At 40.5% G+C, this 23,121-nt stretch overlaps 1 protein-coding gene across 6 annotated transcripts in view; it reads right to left on the minus strand.

Moving 5' to 3' along the window:
* The window catches only part of LOC111841541 (regulation of nuclear pre-mRNA domain-containing protein 2-like), a 53,887-nt gene extending 31,323 nt beyond the window's left edge, over positions 1-22,564 (minus strand). For 4 of the 6 annotated variants that reach the window (XM_072705748.1, XM_023807361.2, XM_023807358.2 and 1 more), the window contains exons 1-8: positions 22,307-22,563; positions 5,007-5,136; positions 4,729-4,850; positions 4,069-4,121; positions 3,634-3,760; positions 3,314-3,489; positions 2,833-3,148; positions 127-318 (exon numbers count right to left, since the gene is read on the minus strand). In XM_072705748.1, the coding sequence (XP_072561849.1) occupies positions 127-318; positions 2,833-3,148; positions 3,314-3,489; positions 3,634-3,760; positions 4,069-4,121; positions 4,729-4,850; positions 5,007-5,136; positions 22,307-22,496 (1,306 nt within the window). In that variant the 5' untranslated portion in view covers positions 22,497-22,563. Of the gene's footprint in view, positions 1-126; positions 319-2,832; positions 3,149-3,313; positions 3,490-3,633; positions 3,761-4,068; positions 4,122-4,728; positions 4,851-5,006; positions 5,137-22,306 lie in introns of all 6 variants that reach the window. The other 2 variants (XM_023807357.2, XM_023807362.2) reach the window with 2 other exon arrangements.
* Between the last annotated feature and the right edge of the window lie 557 nt (positions 22,565-23,121).

A 23,121-nucleotide genomic window follows, 5' to 3' on the forward strand; every position in this document is an offset into this window, starting at 1 on the left:
TAAATCTAACGTGCATCTTTAGAAATTGGTAGTAAATAGACTCAAAGTTTATTCAGGCTAGCAGACTATTGAGGAAGGGAGGGAGGGACGGACAGACAGACAGACAGAGAGACAGACAGATCTCACCAGCACCCTTCATAGCAGAGGTGAGGCTGCTGAGGATGGAGCTGATCTTGCCCAGGTCCACGTTGGCTAAGCTGAGGGGCGCTGTCAGTGCAGGGGCACTGGGAGGCAGAACATCATGTGTGCTTTTAGCCGCCCTGGCTGGCAGTAACGTCTGGGCACTCGTGGGGAGTGGCTTCTCCATACGCTGCTCAACTATGGGCATATCAAAGCAGCTTCAATCCAAGGCTCACATTTTGGTCCTCTTCTATCACACTTCTATCATACACATTGTGAAATGATTACCCAGGGCACCACAGCGTACTGTCCAAGCTTAAAAGGAGGATACTTCAGCAATTAAGTTGTGAGCTGAGCATCAAGGCCCTTTGGCCCCTCGACATGCACAGTGGTGCAGAATTGACATCATGGTCACTGGCCCACGTCCTCAATATGCTGGTTGGCATTTTACAGTATACCTTCATAAGAATGTAAATTCAGAATAGAAGGGAACATTGAAGGACATTAACCTGCCTATATCATGACTACCACTACTCTAGAACATGTGGTCATTTAAAAGCTTACATTAATTTTGTGTACTTGTATCCAAGACATTAATTTTTAGTAAAATGTCACTTAGACAAAGGCCAATTATACTACAGTGGTACCTCAGAACTTGAACTTAATCCGTCCAGAACTCAGGATCGAACCCTAAAAAGTTCGAGTTCTGATCAAATTTTCCCCATAAGAAATAATGGAAAACCAATTAATTGGTTCCTAGCCTCCAAAAAATTACACAGAAATGTTTTTTTTAGCATTTAAAAAAAAATGAACCGGATAAAACAAGAGCATATACTGCACTAAACACATCTAAGCACATTTATCAAAACAGTAATTTGTAAAGTAAAAAAATAAATGTATCCAAACAATGTGTCCTTCCCCGATAGTCTGCTCCTTCCGAGTGCCACGCCCCCTCGTTAACCCTGTGTGGAATCCCTGTGTGATCACCTGTTTCTGGTTGTTTTCATTAGTCCTATGTATTGCATCCGCATTTCAATTTGTTTCCCCAGTCCGGTCATTGTATTGATTGTCTGCGTTTTACCTGCGTTTTACCTGCCTTACCTGTAATTAAACCCTATATTCCCCAACACCCTGACGTCTGCAATTGGTGTGAAACCAATGCAAAGCCGTTGTCACCTCTAAGGGTGGTAACACTAGTAATATGCTTAAGCATTTAAGCTGAAAACACGGCATTACATTTAAAAATTGCCATGTGTTTGCCACTCCGTGGTCTCCATAGTCGCGGGTAACTTTAACTGCAGTGCCTTAACCTACAGGTACATTTTCTGAAACATAAATTATGTATACATGTGTTTCATCCATTTTAGAAGATGATGAGCAGGGTGGCAGCGATATCTCCGAGGCAGCAATTGCGTCATGCCCGGAAAAACAAAACCTGTTCATGCTAGCTTTCCAGGCAGTGAAATGTAATGAGGAGAGGGTGAACGAGTGCCACCAGGCTGAGACAAAGTTCGTGGTGAGAGGTTTGCATCCTTTCACCACAGTAGAGCAAAAAGCTTTTCAGTAGAAACTGGTAGTGAAATGCTTTCATTAGTAAGTTTAACATGTTAAAGTGTTAAGAAGATGGCCTGGTTTTGTGGTAATGTGCCTGTGTGCTTGTCACTACAGTGTTACAAGAAATATTGGTACCACTTTACAATAAGGCTCCCCTTTGCCACTTATAAATGGCAGTAACTCATTAATAAAAAGAAAACTGTGGTATAACTGGTTTATAATTGTTTATTAATGATTTACTAAGTGCTACAACCTAATTTATAACCTACTTATAAACCATTCATAACCCCTTTATAAGGGTAGCTTTATTGTACCAAAATATTTTTATTTTAATTTATTGTTCATGTCACACTACAGCTTACACTGATTATATGTTTAAATGGACACAGTACAGTCATTATAAGTAATGCAAAGCTATTGCTAGGGAACACAAAACTATTTCAAAAATATATTTTCCCACTCTGACCTCTCCGGGACACTACAAAAGTGACTTTGAACGGGGTTGTGTCTGTGCTCTTGGCAAAGGCAATTAATACTTCTGTGATGGCACCATTACTGCAGAGAAGTACTCTTAGTTTTCAGAGCAACATATGCTGCCATCACGACGACATCTTTTCCAGGGACGCCCATGCCTTTTCAACAAGAAAATGCAAAACCAAATTCTGCACGCATTACAAAGGCATGGCTGCAAAACATGAGGGTATTGGTACTGGACTGGCCTGCCTGCAGTCCTGACGTGTTCCCAATACAGAACGTGTTGAGAATTTGCAATAACAACCCCTTATTGTTGTATACCTCAAGATGTGTTTGCAGGAAGAATGGGAAAAAATGCTGAACACCTGAAATGCTTCATTGCTTGGTATCCTCAGTGCCAAAACATCTTTTAATTGCAACATTACAAATTGGCAAATTCTTTATTGTCCCAACTTTTTTTGGAATGTGTTGTAGGCCTGAAATGCAGAAATGTATGTATATTAACAAATTAAGTTGATCAGACAAAACCTTATGGTGCTGCTGTCTGCAATGAAATAAAAGTCAATTTCAGTATCACTGCTTTTTATCTGCATTTTCCATATGGTCCCAACTTTTTCTGATTGCGGGGGCATTTCTGCCTGTAGACCTGAGCTGCCCACGGAGCAGAGTGCCCGAGCCACTCACCTATGATAGCTGTGCCCTCTGGCTCCTCTCCCTCACACAGCTCCATGTCTTCCACATCCCTGTTGTCCCACTGCCCATGTGCAAGGTTGCCCGTTGACAGGGCGCCTCCCAGGACACAGCGGCTCCCACGATCCCTGGGCACTGTCTCTGGCGCTGCCCCACCATTGCCATGGGAGGGTGACTCAGAGTCAGTAGGGGACGGCGCATCTTCCAAGGGTGAGGGCACAGGCGAGCTGTCTAAATTTGGAAGTGTTGACTTGAGAGCATCCAGCTTCTGCTTCAGGTTTGAAACACGGCTGGCAAAGGAAGTGTAGGCCTGTTGGGAAGATTCAGCTTAGACAATATGTGCAAGGTTGGCCATTCAGAACACCTCACATTACATTTACTACTTTTAGCTGGTCTCCAGCTAATGTTAATGATAAAAGTCACTCATCTACTCAAATAAGCACTAGGGGGGGGGGGGAAAAAAAAAACAGCTTACTTTTGCGATGATCTTGACCTCCCTGTACTGCATCTCATAGAATACATCTGCATTGTTCAGCCACTCCAGCAGGTGGTGCCCTTCCTTCAGTTGCTGCTCCAGGAAGCCCACAAACTCCTGTACTTTTCTATTATCATTGTCAAAGTCCCTGGAAAACTTCTTACCACCTTCCTTGTCTGAAAGACAATACATGGCAAAAAAAAAGACTGAGCTTACTCAAACAAACTGAACTGTAAAGAAAGATCACAGCTTGCGATGGCAATTTAATGTGCAATAAACATCTCTGCTGTCACATGAACGAAAGAGAGAAAAGGCCACACCCTTTAGCCTCTTAAAGGCGCTGGTGCTGCAAATGTCCATTTTCAGGGCAGCCAGCTGCTTCTCCTTCAGCTCAGCTACCTGCTGTGAGTTCCTGTATGCTGAGAGCTGCTGCCTGAAGGCCTGAGGCTGCAACAGGTACATGAGGCACAATCACAGTAGGGGAGGGGTTACAGCAGGTACAAGGGGCACAGTCATGATAGGGGAGGGGTTACAGCAGGTACAGGGGGGCACAGTCATGATAGGGGAGGGGTTACAGCAGGTACAGGGGGGCACAGTCCTGATAGGGGAGGGGTTACAGCAGGTACAGGGGGCACAGTCCTGATAGGGGAGGGGTTACAGCAGGTACAGGGGGCACAGTCCTGATAGGGGAGGGGTTACAGCACGATAAGGCAGGGCTAAAATATGCAACCTTAATTTAAAAGAAAGAACCTTACCACAAATTCTGCTACAATCTTGGCCTTTAGAGGGGCTTTGGAGTTGACTGGCACTGTAGGACAAGAAGCAGGAGGCATTATCCAGTATAGGTTTTTAAAAATTTGGTCTCAAGTTTACTGCCACTGTTTTTGCATGAGCACAGCATGCGATCTGCGAGACAACCATATCATTCTTGTCCTTTCTGTTGGACTGATTCATAGACTGTGTGGCACATTTGAAAGAAATTAAGAAAAAATTGAGTGAAGAGGAGAAAAGCAAACAAGAACTGGTCACAAAAAGCCATTCGTACTCCGTTGTAATTAAATATTTTGTATTTTAAAATTACGAGCAAAAGCAAGTGATTTGTCGGCACTGCTTTGCCTGTTGCCACAACTCGCAGCAACACTAAGTTATTTGACAGACTGTTGGTAGATAAGTTAAAGGTAGATAAGTTCTACATTTGGCTAACTTGAATGTCTTCTAAGATGTATTTGCTTTGCAGTTGTGCTGTCGCGATATTCAAGTTCTGCTTTGCAGTACTGACAGACAACTGCAGTAAGCAAGTTTAGTCAAGTAATCGTGACAGCTCTAGTTTGTAGTAACAGTAGTCTTTTAAGCAGTCAAGCTGGTTTGTATAACTGAGCAGCCTGAGTTCTTTTTGGCTGCTCTGTCACACTGACCTGCAGGGGTCCCTTTATTGGCCAGGCTGGCTCTAAGGTCCGAGATCAGCTCCTGGGGGTAGATGTTCCTCTCGGACCAGATAGTCAGGATCCTCTCCACAGACTTGCGCACCTTTGACTCCCTGCCATTAACAAATGGAAGTTGTACACAGTGAACTACAGGACATTCCCAGTATGCATGGCACTCCATGTCTCTATACATCTAAAGTGTCTTCGACTTTATGTTAGCCAGGGATGTGCAACAGGGCAGCAGTGGAAGCAGCAAGTGAAGCACTTACCGCACCAGTAGAGCTGCCTGCGGAAGCACCTCAGCAAAGGATGTGCGGTACACAATGGCGTTCTTCCTCTTGCAGTTCTGGATCACATCGTTGGCAAGGTAGAACAGGTTTAACCTGTGGGCAGTCGCCGCTGAGAAGGGATTGTGGGGACTATTAGCCAACAATGGCACAGCGTGGCCGAGGGCGGGCCGGATCCTCACAAACATGACTGTGTGCTCAAATGTGAGCCATTAAGCAAGGAACAGACCCAACTGGTCAACATTTTGCTAATATGAATAAAGACAATATGTGGAAAACATGACAGACCAGTGTGTGTTTTTCAGCACTAACATTTTAAAAGGGTTCAACGTAAATTTGAGGTTGCTGTAGTCAATTAGAAGCAGTACTGACTAGGGTTGGGTACCGAAAACCGGTGCCAATACGGCACCGGTACCTATATAACCGGAATGTACCGGACCGAAACAAAACGCTAATTTCGGTGCCACTTAGATGCCTGAACTGTCGATTGAAATATTTGTTCTCTGGGGCTATGATGACACAGTTGTAATAAGCATAAGATTCATCAACACACACGTGACATCATCAGGAAAGGGGGCAGCGTGTGGCTCAGTGGGCTAAGCCGTGTGCTTGTAATCACAAGGTCGCCGGTTCAAACCCAGCCTCAGCACGTCTGCGGGTCCTTGAGCAAGACCCTCAACCCCCAGCTCCCTGGGCACCGCTACAGGTGGCTGCCCTTCGCAGACCCGGGCCCCCCGGGAGGGAGGCGTAAAAACAATTGATCAATAAAGTATCAATTATTATTATTATTATTATTATTATTAAATGAGACCATCCGAGATGCGCGTGAATGCAGCAACTAACGTTACACTTGCTCTGACCGCAGCAGGTGGTCTACCGCTATCTTAGCTTGCTAAATTAAACAACTTTTGTTAAAATGCCTAAAACTAAACGATCGAAAGTGTGGCTATATTTCACAAGAAAGGATTCCAACACCGCGGCGTGCAGCAAATGTTTTACAGCAGTTGCGTGTAAAGAGGGAAACACATCAAATTTAATGAAACATTTGAGGGTACACGGAATAAACTTAAAAGCAGAGGGATGCACTGTGCTTGACAGCTTGCGGACAACAGCTGGCACGAACGGTGTGGATAACCCCAGCCCGTCATACCAACCGTAGCAAAAAGGAGTCCACCGATTATGATGACGACAGCAACCTTTCCGCAGGTTAGTAGTAGGCTAACGTAATGTTAAATTAACATTACATAGGTGGCTTATGTTTTGTTGTTGTTTTTTGTATTTACATATATATTCATATATACTTTAAACTTTTAATATATTGTTCAATTTTAAGCATTCAATTTTTTGTTCAATAAAAATGTATTCTTGAGTCATCCACCATCATTTTGTGGCTTTTGTAAAGTATCGGTTCAGGCACCGATTTGGCACCGGTATCGAAAAACCACCAAACGATACCCAACCCTAGTACTGACTGCACCTGGAAGTTCAAGATGTGTCAACCTTTACAACAAGCCAGAAACAGCAAACACAGCTCAGTCATTAGTGCAAGTGAAGTAAGCACTGAATACCCAATGACAGCAAAGCCTGCAGCAGGAGCCTATCCATTTTTAGATACCACTCCAGCATGCAGGAGGAGAGCAAGTCACCACAGAAACAGCAGTGGCAGGAAAGATATGAGTAATACAGTTTACATTAATTTTGAGGCAGTGAATACCAACCTAAATGCAGACACTCGTCACCTACTGACCAAGTTCTGTTCCTACTACAGATGTCCATTTAGATTTTTTTGTTATCAATAGTCACCATGTGTTAATAGACTATTAACAGTTAACCAATGAGAAAAACTATATTGAATGGAAGTGGGTCTGTCACCAAATTCCAAAATACCTAAACAAAAATGTTTTAAAAATTATAAGTACTTTATTTTTTCAAGAGCAAATACTTCATGATTTATGTAAATAATCAAAAAAAAAAAACATTTACAACATGAACCAAACATTTAATCCTCTAGCACAAAGTGTAGGAAAATATTGTAAAACTCAAATGAACTGAAAGTAGCTAGAACTTAACATATAGCATGGAGAATGCTGTAACAAAAATCATCTTTGTATTGGGTATACTTAATCTAGCGTAATTAATGTTAACAAAAGGGAAAGTCATCACATTCACATCATAATATAAAAAAAGAAACATAGCTTATATATAATCTCATTTTCCTATGCTTTCACCGCTTCTTTTGGCTTGTTTAATTTTTTTCCACAAACTGCAAATTTAGCTGTAGCCTGTAGGCACCTGGAGTTAGATGCACGTGTTGACATGCTCTCATGAACGGATATTATAACATTTTTTTTAACCGTTTAACTGATAGTATTAATTAAATTCTTAGAGGTTAGCAGTTAAATGGTGAATTATGAACTCCCCTAGTTCCTATGACTAGGTCGTTAAGCGAATTATTCGATAATCGAGGAACCGTTTCTTGCCCACATTTCAAGCATACTGTACTGGTAGTGAGCTTGTGTCAACCATCTTTTCATATTGTTTACATTTTGCCTTTGAACCATTTAAAACATTTTTAGTATATTAATAAATGTTTACATAGTAGTGTACTATATGCTGTAATGAACAATGTACTGTTCCCGGTACGCGTTTTCTCCACATGTGACAGGTGAAAACCTATGAGTGAAACTGTAATAAACAAAACACAGACTTAGGAGATCTCTTTGTAAGTTACAACAAGCTGGTTGATAAGTGCTAACAATCATCAGAATTACAATTAAATGATATGCTAACATACACTATATTGCCAAAAGTATTGGGACACCTGCCTTCACAAACACATGAACTTTAATGACATCCCATTCTTAATATATAGGCTTTAATATGGAGTTGGCCCACCCTTTGCAACTATAAGAGCTTCAACTCTTCCGGGAAGGCTGTCCACAAGGTTTAGGAGTGTGTTTATGGGAATTTTTGACATTCTTCCAGGAGAGCATTTGTGAGGTCAAGCACTGATGTTGGACGAGAAGGCCTGGCTCACAGTCTCCGTTCTAATTCATCCGAAAGGTGTTCTGTTGGGTTGAGGTCAGGGCTCTATGCAGGCCAGTTAAGTTCCTCCACATCAGACTCGCTCAGCCATGTCCTTAAGAACCTTGCTTTGTGCACTGGTGCGCAGTCATGTTGTAACAGGAAGGGTCCATCCCCAAACTGTTCCCACAATGCTGGGAGCATGAAATTGTCCAAAATGGCTTTGAATGCTGCAGCATTAAGAGGTCCTTTCACTGGAACTAAGGGGCCAAGCCCAGACCATGAAAAACAACCCCACACCATAATCCCCCCTCCACCAAACTTTACACTTGGCACAATACAGTCAAGTACTGTTCTCCCGGCAACCGCCAAACCCAGACTCGTCCATCTGATTGCCAGACAGAGAAGCTTGATTCGTCACTCTAGAGAACACGTCTCCACTGCTCTAGAGTCCAGTGGCAGTGAGCTTTACACCACTGCATTTGACGCTTTGCATTGCACTTGGTGATGTAAGGCTTGGATGCAGCTGCTTGGCCATGGAAACCCATTCCATAAAATTCTCTACAGCATACAGGAGCTCATTCTCTAAAATAAGTCACTTGTACATATTACCTAATATATGAAACAAGTAAAAAAACGTACAGCCATTGCTTTCGAAAGACATAAGAAAAGTATATGAGACAGGAAAACTTTGCGCATGCCCATGCTTTACATGCCACTGCAGGTTCCCAATCCCACAAAAGAAAGCATTTACATCAAATTAAGGCAATGTATCAGAATAAGTTGATCACAAGTTCAGTCTAAACTGATATGGCATATCAAAATAAAACAACCTTCCCTCACCGACCCAAGTAAATCAGAGATCAGAACAAACAGAATAGAAACACCAAGCTGCCGTTTCTACGACCAAAGTTCTCATTCAGTGCAGGGCTGTGGAGTCGGTAGATAAATGCTCCGACTCCGACTCCTCAGTTTCTAAATCTTCTGACTCCGACTCCGACTCCTCTGTATGTATATATTATGCTAATGTATTTTCTACATCCATTGAAGGAAAGGAAGGCAACATACATGCAGGGCTGTGGAGTCGGTAGATAAATGCTCCGACTCCGACTCCTCAGTTTCTAAATCTTCCGACTCCGACTCCTCTGTATGTATATATTATGCTAATGTATTTTCTACATCCATTGAAGGAAAGGAAGGCAACATACATGCAGGGCTGTGGAGTCGGTAGATAAATGCTCCGACTCCGACTCCTCAGTTTCTAAATCTTCCGACTCTGACTCCTCTGTATGTATATACTATGCTAAATGTATTTTCTACATCCATTGAAGGAAAGGAAGGCAACATGCATGTCATTTCACCTCAGAACTACTGGCTAGGAAGCCAACACTCTACTATAATGCCAGATTAAAGACAAACACAATGAAAACAAGGTTTCAAGGGTAGCGCATAGTGAAGGGGAGCCGACGGAGCTGAGAACACACCAGATGATTTTTCAGGCGTTTGACGCGTGATGACTCGTTGAACGGCCGAAAAATCGACAGTGCATCTGTAAATGTATGGGGGGCTTTAGGCTAGGTTCACAGTTCCCTGTAACAGTGGAACACGACAATGGAAAGCGGTGCCGCACCTTACCTGTGCATTACATCCCATATAGTGACGCATACAGTCAATGAAAAGCATGCTTCATGGTTACTTGACATGTTCGTTTTGTGGTAACATTATGCACTGCATGCATTGGGCTTTATTCTTACAGCAGAGAAGTAGTTCATTATGACTGTTTGTGAATTGGGACATTTCAACTTACTTTTTTAATTCCCATTTAAATTTAGTAGGAGTCGGAGTCGGTTAACTTTTTGCCGACTCCGACTCCAGGTACCCAAAATTGTCTCCGACTCCGACTCCTCGACTCCGACTCCACAGCCCTGATTCAGTGTACAATACTGACTGGTCAGAGAGCTGGTCCTAAGTCTGGGCAGTTGTTAAACAGGTAGGTCGTTAAATGAGGAGCATCTATCTTAAAGCCGGGAGATGATACTAGGGCTGTGCAAGATGATTATATTATTGATAGTCGACTATGTCAGGGTTCCCACTCTTTTTAAGGAATCATTAACCAGGACATTTCCAGGAGCTTTTTCCAGAAATTCATGACAGGATCTGGTCATACAGTCATACACTTTAGTCGCAGGCTTAACGCCATTTTAATTTCTCTTTGATTATGCAGGGACTTAGTGCCACCGATATGCTAAATTACATAAAGGCAACACCAATTAATGCACTGATGTATAATGGAGTTGTTTGACCTCTTTTTGTTACACACTGTTTTAAACTGCAGAACTCTTTTAAAGAAATTGTGGAAAACTATCCAAACACTGGCATATACAATTCCATAATGTTCAGTATAGAGCTGTTGATCACACCATGAAATAGGCTACCATAGTGACCTAACTTCAGTAAAAGTTACTTGCATAATGCATATTACATTTTATGTCATTGTCTGTATCTAATAAATTTATGTACAATGTTTGTATTAAACAAAACTGCATAAAGCCAATTTATTGCCTATATCATGTGTATGATGGCTATAACACTAATATATGCAACAATTGGCACACGACAAAACAGAAAGTCAGAGTTAACTTTCAACTGGTATCTTTACTGGGAATACAGCAGCTGTACAATTTGCATAAGTCAATCAAAAAGATTATAATAAAAAACGTATCTTTGTAGGAAAAGGAGCTAAATACATCAATTTTAAATCATGATAGCCTTGCCATCAATTCCTGAGTTGAAAACTTGGTTAAACTAGAAAGAATACTAAGAACAAAGGATAACAGCCTGAACTCCAGTATATTGGGGGAAAACAAACAAACAAACAAACAAACAAACAAACAAACAAACAAACAAACTATAAGTCACTGTAGTGTAACCTATGAAAAAGGCATCTGGTGTAGGCTTCGGTTTGGAAAGAATACTGGTGTTGCTCTACCAACACCTCTGAAGACGCTCCTTGAGGTCTGATAAAACTGCATTAGAGCTGTTGATCACACCATGAAATAGGCTACCATAGTGACCTAACTTCAGTAAAAGTTACTTGCATAATGCATATTACATTTTATGTCATTGTCTGTATCTAATAAATTTATGTACAATGTTTGTATTAAACAAAACTGCATAAAGCCAATTTATTGCCTATATCATGTGTATGATGGCTATAACACTAATATATGCAACAATTGGCACACGACAAAACAGAAAGTCAGAGTTAACTTTCAACTGGTATCTTTACTGGGAATACAGCAGCTGTACAATTTGCATAAGTCAATCAAAAAGATTATAATAAAGAACGTATCTTTGTAGGAAAAGGAGCTAAATACATCAATTTTAAATCATGATAGCCTTGCCATCAATTCCTGAGTTGAAAACTTGGTTAAACTAGAAAGAATACTAAGAACAAAGGATAACAGCCTGAACTCCAGTATATTGGGGGAAAACAACAAACAAACAAACAAACAAACAATCTATAAGTCACTGTAGTGTAACCTATGAAAAAGGCATCTGGTGTAGGCTTCGGTTTGGAAAGAATACTGGTGTTGCTCTACCAACACCTCTGAAGACGCTCCTTGAGGTCTGATAAAACTGCATCCAGACCAATGACCTCTTTCTTTTTATCAGCAACACTTTTAGGATAGGCATTAGATTTTGTCTAGATAATGGAATAGATATTAGATAATGGAAGCTAGCTAGAATAAGAAGGAGCTGTTAAGAGTAAACTGTCAGTTGCATCATATGCACTGTGGTCATACTTCCAGTCATGCACTCAGCAGAAATTTCAAGTGATGAACTGATGTTCTCTTGTTCTCCTGTCAGCTACTGACAAGCTAGAGCAACAAGGGTCAAGACTCAAATATAATTGCCTATACATGTCTCAGTAGGTGGAGACATTGTGCAGCAGAGGCCACGACCTAGCTCAGCTGTCATCATATCTAGACTTACGAACAGCGAGCTGTTTCAAACAGAAAAATTAAAAAGCAAAAACAAATAAAATTCCAGGACAAGATAGATTATTTCCAGGACATCAGGCCATTTCTATCAGTTTCCAGGTCATTTCAATAACTGGAAAATAACCCTAAAAATTTTCATGTTTTCCAGAACACGTGGGAACCCTGAATATCAGACAACTAATTCGCTGTCGATATCTGACAGTGACTAACCGCCAATTGTTGGTTTTGTTGGGGGAGTAGGCTTAGGTTACACACAAAGCAAGATAAGCATTTATAATTTAGCTTTCAGTCCAGCCTACTAGGCTACATTTCCAATCAACGTTAAAAGAAACATATGCATGCACACACAGACACAAATTCTTAGAAGACTTGACATCATTCATCCCAAACCTTATAAAAGAAAGTATTGCATGTATCCCTAGTCGGAAACCAACAGCAGCAGACATGGGCTGTGGAAAGGAGATAAATGTACCTCACACTTACTGTAGTGAGAAACAACAGGACTTTACATGCCACTATTCACTTCAGAGATCATACAACATGCTTGCACTTACAGCTCACAATATGTTTTTCAATTCCATTCATCTGCTGTTCCACTTTCAATACCAGCACCCAAATGACAGGGAATGTACCATGATTACTACTCTGTTCCCTGACAGCAACAACCCATCATGTTGGATGGTAAAGATTTATAACCTAAATTATCTAAATACAGTACTCTAAAAGATCAAAATTTGTTTTAAAGAGTTTTAAAGAAAGTAATGACAAACAAGAAACATTATGGGATAAAATATTCCATTTATAGATTATATAGAAATAAACAGTAGTTGTTTGAAAGTTATTGGTTACACCAAAAGAGCAAAAATGAAGTTAAACTTTTTGCTTCATTGAAGAAATCTGTATGTATAAGGGTCACAAGGACTGCTTACTACCTCTACAGCGCTACTTCTATCAGTAACCAAATTAATTGTGTGTTGAAAACTAGTATGGTGATAAAGGGAAGGAAATTCTATAAGCATCAGCAACCATGCAAGAGAATGTGTACTCCAAATCCAAATAAATTAATTTTCAGCTCTTGCAATCTTAAGTAGGGTTGCCACTATCGATTATATCAAAAATTGAGTAATCCAGCAATTAATCAAGTGTCTGGGTGCAGATCTCATTTGTGAGGCTAATTATCCAGTGACACCTGGCTGAGGAGCCAGGGAAGAGTTGGCACTGTGTCCATTATTCTACTGTTCTGGGGTGGTATTGAAGAAGAAAAAAAAAAAAACACGTGCATCACAAAATTGACACTGCAATGTCCATGGTAATCAATTATTTTCTCTTTTGTCTTTATATAAATCACCATCCTTCCACTGAGGACGCTGGAAGCTTTCAACAGACATGATACAGAAAGAGTTTTTGTGAACCATGTGACCACTGAATAATTGAAATCTGAATGTTAATAAAGAGAATAACAAAATCCATTATTTTTATTATTACATCTTCCGCTGTTTGGCAATATCTTGCATTCCAAAGAGATGATATTGAGCAAAAATAAGTGATTTGTTGGCACAACTCACGGCAACACCAACTTATTTGACAGAATCTGTTGGTAGATAAATTCTGTTTGGCTATATAGTTAATTTTCAATTCCTAAACATCACAAAAACAGATATTGCACTGTAAATTTTTCCCAGTATCATTCATCTCTAATACACAATACATAAACAAAAAATAAAAAACAAAGAATTATTTGTTGCATATGTTGATTATGTACCATATTAACCCCATGAAAGATGATGTGGCTAAATGACGGGACTAACCTTTGTTTTAACAGCAATTACTTTGGCATACAGAAATCGTAGAAAGGAAATTCAGCAAAATAAAATTTAAGTGAATGCAATGACACAGACAGGGTAGGCTACTCCAAGAGGCTAAATGGGACATATCTATGGCTAACCTTGCATTATTGGGTGAGTCTGTCATACCCCAGTGTCTCCTTTGAAGAGGTATTTGCATTGCAGTCGTCCTGTGATTATATTTAAGTTATGTTTTGCAATACTGACAGTCAAATGCATTTACCTTAACTTTTAATAAGTACTTCTACGCAACTGAGGTTTTTGCTCTTTATTTGGACCCTCATCCATTATGCACCATCTTCCTACTGCCATATTGCCATGTTATCAAAAAGGCAAATTTTAATTGATGCATTTTAATAATTGAGTAATCTCATTTAAATCGATTAATCATGACAGCTCTACTTGTAAGCCACCTAGGCAAACAGAAATCATATGGTTATGCATCAAATAATCAGTTATGCAGCAGACATATTTATGAAATCTTATGATATAGAGCAATTTACAGAACACTGGGGGGTACTATGAAGAGAGATTACTGGCTTAGTGAGGTTTGTTAAAGTTATATTTTAAATTGATGCTTTGTTTGTTTATTTTAATGAAATTACCATTACGATTTCTAAAACACTACAACAAATGTTTTCCTTTAATATCACTAAGTAATTATGGGAGTACTTCAAATTATCACAAAACAAAAAGGTGGTTTTACACTTTCTATGGCATACCACAACGCTATGCATGACCAGCTAAAGACAAAACGCACAAGTCCTATTCTGGATGATGGACCACCAGAAAAGGCAAAGCCATAAATCTGTCTTCCTGCTACCTTAGAATCTCCATTGAATAAGTGTTTGAGAAAATGTTTAGACTAGAATCTGGGCTTAATAGGTGATTAAAATTGTTAAAAATCGATTATATAAAACGATCAACTGATCAAATGGTTGATAGATTAATCCATAGAAAAATAGTTGTTAGTGGCAACCCTAGATGACTTTTAAATGGGATATACCGCCATGGTAATTTACGCTGCACAGCTAACCTGTTCCAAGCAGGTCCACAGGCTTTTGGATTAAAACGGGTGTATTCCCCATTATTTCACCAATAATGTATATACAAATCTCCCTTTCACTAAAATTGTAGCTTTTAAGAGCCGCCCTTTGACTAAAAAGTATGTACTGGTCATAACACTGATTTATTTTTTTATCCAATTTTGATCCAACTCGGTTCTGATGATAACCGAGCAGAGCAGATATTACCTACCTCCTGTCTATCAAAGTGTGGCTCTTAGAGGGCAATCAGGGTTAATTAACTCAGCTCTAATGAGTTAAAGTGCCTTATGCAAAACTCGCTTTGTAGACAGTCTCTGTGCCTCCATACAATGCCACAGCAGAATAAGTAACGCTTAGCATGCCAAAAAAGGCTTATCGCAATACATGGACTTCAAGAGTAGCATCTTGCTAAATGTAGTTTATCTGCTAAAGAAAAGAGTGAAGGTATTTCACCACTGCATCAGTGTAGTGTATGTGTCATTCAATTATACTCAAGTTTCTGCATCACAATTTTTGATTTTGATGAAATTTGGCAAGGGAATATCAGGGCTAGACATAAGGATTTAGGAGGGCACAGCCACTTTGGCCTTGGCTATTCATATTTTTTCTAGGGCACAAGGCCATTAAGCCTGGGCACAAGGCCAAAATCTGGAGTAAATTAGCTAGTGTGCAGTGGTATTGTTTTTTGTGAAGTCATTGACAAATTAAAAATTTTAATTTGAAAAAATGTTTTTTTCATTTATTTAAATTTCATAGGACACCTCGGGCCTTGTGGAGGAATTTTATTTCCATAAAGGATGCATTTTTTTATTTTCAAAAAAGCAGAAACTTTCCAAAAAGGCATTGGGCCAATACTGAGTCACTAATTACCAATTACTGTAATTACCAAGTTTAGACAACCTACGCAATACGACCTTCGATTTGAGACAGAATATATACAGTATATATATTTATAGATATATATATAGCTTTATTTCAAAAAACAAAATCCAACAATAAAGGAGCCGTCAATATTTTTGTATTTGTTTGCTCAGAACACCCGTATTCTTTTAGTGTACATGACAATTGACTTGACGTTCGTTTTTTGCACACTGCACGCTACCAGTCCTATATCCTCCCAGCAGAGCTTGGTACTGTACTTCTCTGAGTCAAATCTGCTCTGCCTCGGCAAATGTTTTTTTACAACACCATCTGACACTTACCTGAACAAAGTAGATAATTTGCAACATTTTGCGGCAGCTTGCTTTCTTTTACATTCTCGATCTTTGCGAGGCATGGTGACAGCATAAGCAGCAGACGACAACTACACGATGATTACCGAAAAGGACACCTATCTGTTATTCGGAAACCGTCGGATGGCTTTTCCAATCAAAAACGTAACCCCCGATGATGCACCATTGTCATTGCTGTGGCTCCATAGTAGGCTGGACGATACATACCGTACCAGCCAATCATGCGACGAACACATGATCGTATTAGTCCAGAATTCATTGCGGTTCATTCAGTAGTTGGGAATTACGAGATGTGCGGGTCGACCTCGTTTCTCGTATCGAAGGTTGGGTTCGGGTTCAGTACAGATGCATCGATTGTTGACGAGGTAAAGTGGACCGTGTCGTGCGCAAGTCTTTTGTGTAATGAACGTTACTTTCGGTAAAAAGGGGGCATACGGCCAGACAAACATTAAAGGCAGGCCAATCTTGGCCGTAAGGTACTTCAATTTTGAGGAGGCGTGCGGCCAATTTTGAAAGGCACGACGGCCATTGGCCGCGGTGCCGCGGCTTATGTCTAGCCCTGGAATATCATCTACAGGTCAGGTTTTTTTTTTTTTTTTTTTTTTACATATTACCTTTCAGTAGAGCTGCCACTAATGACTATTTTTCTATCAATGAATCTGTCAAGCATTTTACTGATTGGTCAATTAATAGATTAATGTTCCTCCAGAAAATCAAACCAACCATGTCTTTTAAGCTAATTTTATTTTGACAACAGCATACTGTATGCAATTGTAGGGCTTTAGATAATGTGTTGTCTTGTTGAAAGACTGTACCAGGATGCTGTCTCAGGAGGGGTAAGACATGCGGACGCAGGATGTCATTGACATAGTGCTGTCAGTCATGGTCCCCCAAATCACTACCAGAGATGACCTGAAGTCATACCCTATGGCTCTCCACACTATGATGCCAGGAGTAACGGCAGTTACATTAGCAGGATTGGTCCTTTCCCCTCAACACTGCCATACGTGCACATGACGGTCATTCGCAGTAAAGCAGAACCGAGATTCATCGCTGAACATGGTACAACGCCACTCGTCATCAGTCCATGCCTTCCGGTTACGGCACCACTCCAAATGCAGTCGTCTCTGTGCTGATGTTAACAGCAGCCTACGCATGGGACAGTGAACCCATTGTCTGGCTGATGCCAGTCATCGAGACACAGTGTGGGATGACACAGGGGGTTGTACAGAGTCCAATACCTTCGTCCAGATGGCAGGGGCAGATGTTACGGGGTTCTGTAATGTTTGGCGCAAAATATCACGATCCTCCCTAGGTGTGGCCCGTCTTCAGCGACTAGAACCTTCACGATGTGTGTGGGTGCCCTCACACGCCCACTGGTTCCAACACCGGGTGACATCAGCATGCCCCACATGCTGGGCAATTGCACGATACTACTACCCGGCCTCATGCAAACCCACAATGCGACCCCTATGAAACTCCAACAGTTGCTGGTAATGCTGTCTAATGCATCTATGAGGCATCCTCTGTGTCTAATGACTAGACGTGCCAGTTCCTTGCAAATCGAATCATTAACATACCCATCGCTGGTCTGCACAGGTCCCAAATTACATCCAAATCAGACCATTACTTTGGGGTGCTTAACCTTTTTTTTCCCCCACTTAGTGTATATTACAAACATTGAGTGATATTAGAGCTGAAAAACTGCATTCAGAGATTCAAAATCAAAAAACCCACTTTCCTGAATATTTCAGTGTAGATATCCCCACATACAGTATATCCACATGCAAGAATACCTGAGAAGTATACCCGAAAGTGGTTTTGGGTTTAAACCTTAACTATAACAACAAGGTGAAGTTAACTTCACATTCAGTTTTCTAGCCACAATATCTTTCAACAAAAGCAAGCAACAAACCTTGGTTTTCCATATTTCTTCATGGGCCGAATTTTAATTAATATTTCAATTTTTCTATGTGCGGCTCACGTTCAATAAGAACATAAGAAATTTACAAACGAGAGGAGGCCAATCGGCCCATCAAGCCCGTTTGGGGAGAACTTAATAGCTCAGAGTTGTTAAAATCTTATCTAGCTCAGATTTAAAAGAACCCAAGGTTTGCACCACACCAACAGGAAGAATATTATATACTCTAACTACACGCTGTGTAAAAAAGCGTTTTCTCAAATCCAGTTTCAAAGGTTCACCCGCTAATTTCCACCTATGGCCATGACCTGGAATCATTCTTGTAGCCCTACGTTGAACCGTTTCTAAGGCAGCAATGTGCTTTTTAAGGCAAGGTCACCAAAACTGCACACAATATTCTAGGTGGGGTCTTACCAAGGAACTGTATAATCTTAGCATCACATTCTTTGACAAACAGCCCAGCTGTCTTGTTTACAGTCACTGGCGGTGAATGGACACAGTGCATGTGTAATAAATACACATACACAGCAAAAACACACATAAAATACACATGGGGGGAGACAGGTATTCAAATATATTCGAACAAATTGCGAGACATGTGAAATTCATTCAAAACTGATTTTCAATAAAAGTGACTGCCCTACTATACAGACATTTACTTACGCCCACAAGCATATTAGCATGATAAGCATATTAGCAGTACAAGTAAAATATTAATGAGGCATATTGTGATGCTCAAAAGATAGCAATCTGTATAAATTTAGCATCTTTATGTTTATTAAATTGAGTTAGCTTATAGCTCATAGAAGCGTTGAGCATTGAAGTTGTGGTGAAGAGAGGGACAGCTCAGCAGCCGGAACATCTTTTAAGAGTGGATATTGTGTATAAACAAGGTTAAAAGGTGTCAATGGTGTGGCGGTACTTTTTGGAGTTTAAAGTCCAACATATTTTTTTCATAAATATTTGGTTATATTTCAGTTAACTAATTAGTTTTCATTTTTGTTTCAGCTTAAGATAATAACACTGGTCCCAGCAAGCCAAAAGTGCACAAACATATACACACTGGCAGAGTCAATCAACAAAGAATAAGCCCAGATCCTAGCCTAAACATTTTCACAACCACTTATTCTAAGGTGTCAGACAGGCAACTTTATGATGAGTGTATTTAGCAAGTATAAGGACAAAAAATATTAAAATGGTCTCCATAGTAATGGTAATTTAATGAACATAAATGTAGGCAAATAATAGGCAAAGCACCTATGGTGATTTTGCCTATTTTGACGGTCTATCAACCAGAATCACTCCTGTGCGTTTTATGTTCAAGAGCTTCTATATAGTGCAAATGTTACTGTGGTGAGGCATCAAAACTTTGCACAGTCTACAAACCACCTTTTTCTTTACTGATGACTTGAATTACTCCCTAAAAAAACAATATTGAAAAGCATTTGTTATAATGAACTCAAGCCTTTCAGAAATATGAAAGGTAATTTCATGAAAATAAAAATAATGTATTAATTTAAAATACTGACGTTTATTAAAGCTAAATTTATAATAAAATACATGTGTACTACTTGTAATAGGGCTGGGCAATTAATGAAACCAGCATTCAGAACCCCTAATCGATGTGTTAATTTACTGTTTTTTTTTATGCTGTTAAAATTTTATTTATTGTTAATATTGTCTACATACATACATACATACATACATACAGTTGCCTCACACCTCTGGGACCTGGGTTCTAGTCTCCGCCTGGGTTACGTGTGTATGGAGTTTGCATGTTCTCCCCATGTCGTCGTGGGGTTTCCTCCGGGTACTCCTGTTTCCCCCCACGGTCCAAAGACATGCTGAGGCTAATTGGAGTTACTAAATTGCCCATAGGCGTGCATGTGTTAGTGAATGGTGTGAGAGTGTGCCCTGCGATGGGCTGGCACCCCTGTCCTGGGTTGTTCCCCGCCTCGTGCCCGTAGCTTCCAGGATAGGATCCGAACCCCCCGCGACCCAGAAGGATAAGCAGTTTAGAAGATGGATACACAGACACACACACACACATATTATATTTATATTTATATATACACACACACACACACGATATTTAACCTAGTAAGTCAGTAGCCTAGCCTTCACTTAGGGCGCTTTTCCACCGCACAAAGTACGGTACTTTCGGTACAGTACTTTCGCTTTTCCACTGACTTCTGGTCGAGTACCAGTACCAAAAGTTCCAGTACCGAAAGTGCCAAACCAGCTGGGGTACTTCTTTGGTACTTCGGGGTGGGACTTACAAATGTATTTGCTGTCGTTTGGTTATGCAAATAGCCTGCCGCTGAAACACAAAATACACAGAGCGAACAGCAAGAAACAAAATAGAAAGCAGTAGAAACAAAAATATAAAAAAGTAACACACACGCGAAACACCGAACAATGCTGCTTGAAAATCAAAAAACTTAAGCAGGACTACAGGAAAGTGAAGGATCATAACATGTTTCAATTTACGCCAGTGGAAAACAGACACAAAAAATAAGTACCATACTTTTGATACTTTATGGAAGTACCGAAAGTACGGTATCTGGTGCGGTGGAAAAGCGCCCTTAGTCGCATCATCTTATAATAGGGTAAATAATTTCCATATAATATTCACCAGTGTACGTTGTCAATGCACATCCTGGTTTTTGACTAATGAAAAGTTTCCAAATGATGAAAATGTTACCCATAAAATATCAAAGCCCAAATTTTCCCTTTCTAATTCAGTCCCTGGTTTAATTATAAGACGTTGTTGGAGTATACAAATGTGCCTAGCAAAACAATACCAAACCTTTGGCAGGTTAATCCTCTGCATTAGCTAGCTAAACAGCTAGCTAGGAAGGAAATATGAGTAAGATCTATTATTTAAATGTGACTGGGTCATCATTCAACTAATTACTTTAGAAATTTACAGAGTAATATTCAAATTTAAATACACAGACTAACATCTTCATCAATGGTCTTTCTTTGTTGCTCATGACATTGGGCATTTGAGATGTACCCAGGGTACAACCACCACCACAAATACTGGCAAACATACACACTATTTATGTTGTGCTGGTTTCCTCAGGACGTTCAAGCTTGCTCCCACATTATAAATACATGCAGTCAGGTGACTTGGTGTCTTTACATTCCAAAAAAGTGAGTAGGAGCGTGTGTATGAATGCCCTGTGATGGGCTGGCATCCTGTCCAGGAAGTTTACCTGTCTCATGCTCTGTGACCTGGTACAGGATCCAGGCCCTCTCTAGGGACCATGTATTGGATAATGCTTGCAAGACGGATGGATGGATGAATGAATAAATTACCTTAAACACATCCAAATGAAGGTCAACTTGTTACTTATGTGTTGTAAAAAACCATGAGGCATAGCTGACATACCAACGTCACAAATATTAGGTCAATGTTTTTACACATAAAGTAAAGATGCTTTGACTCCAGCTACAGACTGGTGTTGCTAGTATCATATGGAGTAATCAAGATAATTCCCCCAAAGGTGGGTTACTGGGTAACCAGTCAAAGCAGACAGCACTGGCAACAACTTTGACAATCATACCTACTAACTAAACACATTTTACACAGTTTGAACTAAATTATCCTGCACCATGCCAGTCATACAACATAAAACTACTGTATACCAGCAGTAACACTGCACTGCACATACACGCATCTCTAGAAAGCAGACCAGACCCTCCTGAGACTTCAGACTTGCACGCTTTCTATTGTCAATTTCACTACCGTCTGTAATACCTTATCCTTACTGTATTTATCTACAGCATGACGGCTCCCCCACAGGGCTGACTCTTTAAAACGTGAAAGGGTTAAACGGTTTTCAAAACAGTAGTACGAAAGCTATGCCAACTGCCAACTCCGAGAAGCCGGAGCTGAATACGGCCGGCCCTCACCCCATCCCGGAGGCCGAAGCCCGATTTCCGCACCATGGTCTCACGTTAACGCCGGTTAAAGCCCGAGCGGTACCACCGGCAGATCGTTCACCGAAACCACACACACCTGCTTAAGCCGAATACCTTTAATTCACAAGAAATACCACAAGAACTCAGAAATAAATGATACACCACACACGGCCATTTAAACTAATCATACAGATAACTTAAACTTCATATCTATTAGCCAGTACAAACTACTGGTTACCTTAGCATTGCTAAAGGACTAGCGAGCGGTACGTGGAACTCACATTTCTTCAGCCATTTCATCCAGTGCCGCACGATTAGGTTGTAGTGCTTCTTGTTCTCTATACACCAAGCAGACAACCCCTGAATGGAGTCGGCAGTGTTTGACACTGCTTGGAATCGGCGGTCCAGAGAGGATTTGAAGGTTGCGGACGAAGCGCTAGCACAGCTCTCTGCTCCACTCCCGGCCGCCATTTTGGCCGCGCAAGCCAGCCACGCTGCGACTGGAGACCGAGGTGCAGCGAGCCTCGGCACACATCGCACACCGGATGTGCTAAACCGTTAACATAGTACTTAAGCACCTGCTAAATAAACAAATATTATGAGGTCCACAGGTTTTTAAAGCTTTTCTTAAACACTCTTTCATCTATTGAACCTTCGTAAACGCATCAGCAGGAAATAAAACATATTAGACTGTCGTACTTGTTTGAAGTCTAACATTATAGGAGAAGAAAGCACTAACCATTAAAGCTGTGTCCTCGTATTACTTATATATTCCTATCATCACTTGTACGTCACATTGGACAAAAGTGTATGCCAAATAAATGAATGTTAATACAATGTAAATCCTGTTAAGGGTCGCAGGGGGCAGAAAATGGCATAAGGCTGGGTTACACTCTGGGCCAGATGGTACTCCATATACACACACATTCACAATCATACACTGTATTTTACTATTTTTAAAATGAATTCCAACACTAGAATTGTAATAAAACAGCAATTACGCAGCCCATATGCATAGTGGTTCATCAGCTATGACTATAGATTTACACCTCTAGGATTGTATGTTTGATTCCTGGTCTCTGACTCTGTGCACGTG

The sequence above is a fragment of the Paramormyrops kingsleyae genome, chromosome 23, assembly GCF_048594095.1.
Source record: "Paramormyrops kingsleyae isolate MSU_618 chromosome 23, PKINGS_0.4, whole genome shotgun sequence".
In the NCBI taxonomy this organism is placed as follows: Eukaryota; Metazoa; Chordata; class Actinopteri; order Osteoglossiformes; family Mormyridae; genus Paramormyrops; species Paramormyrops kingsleyae.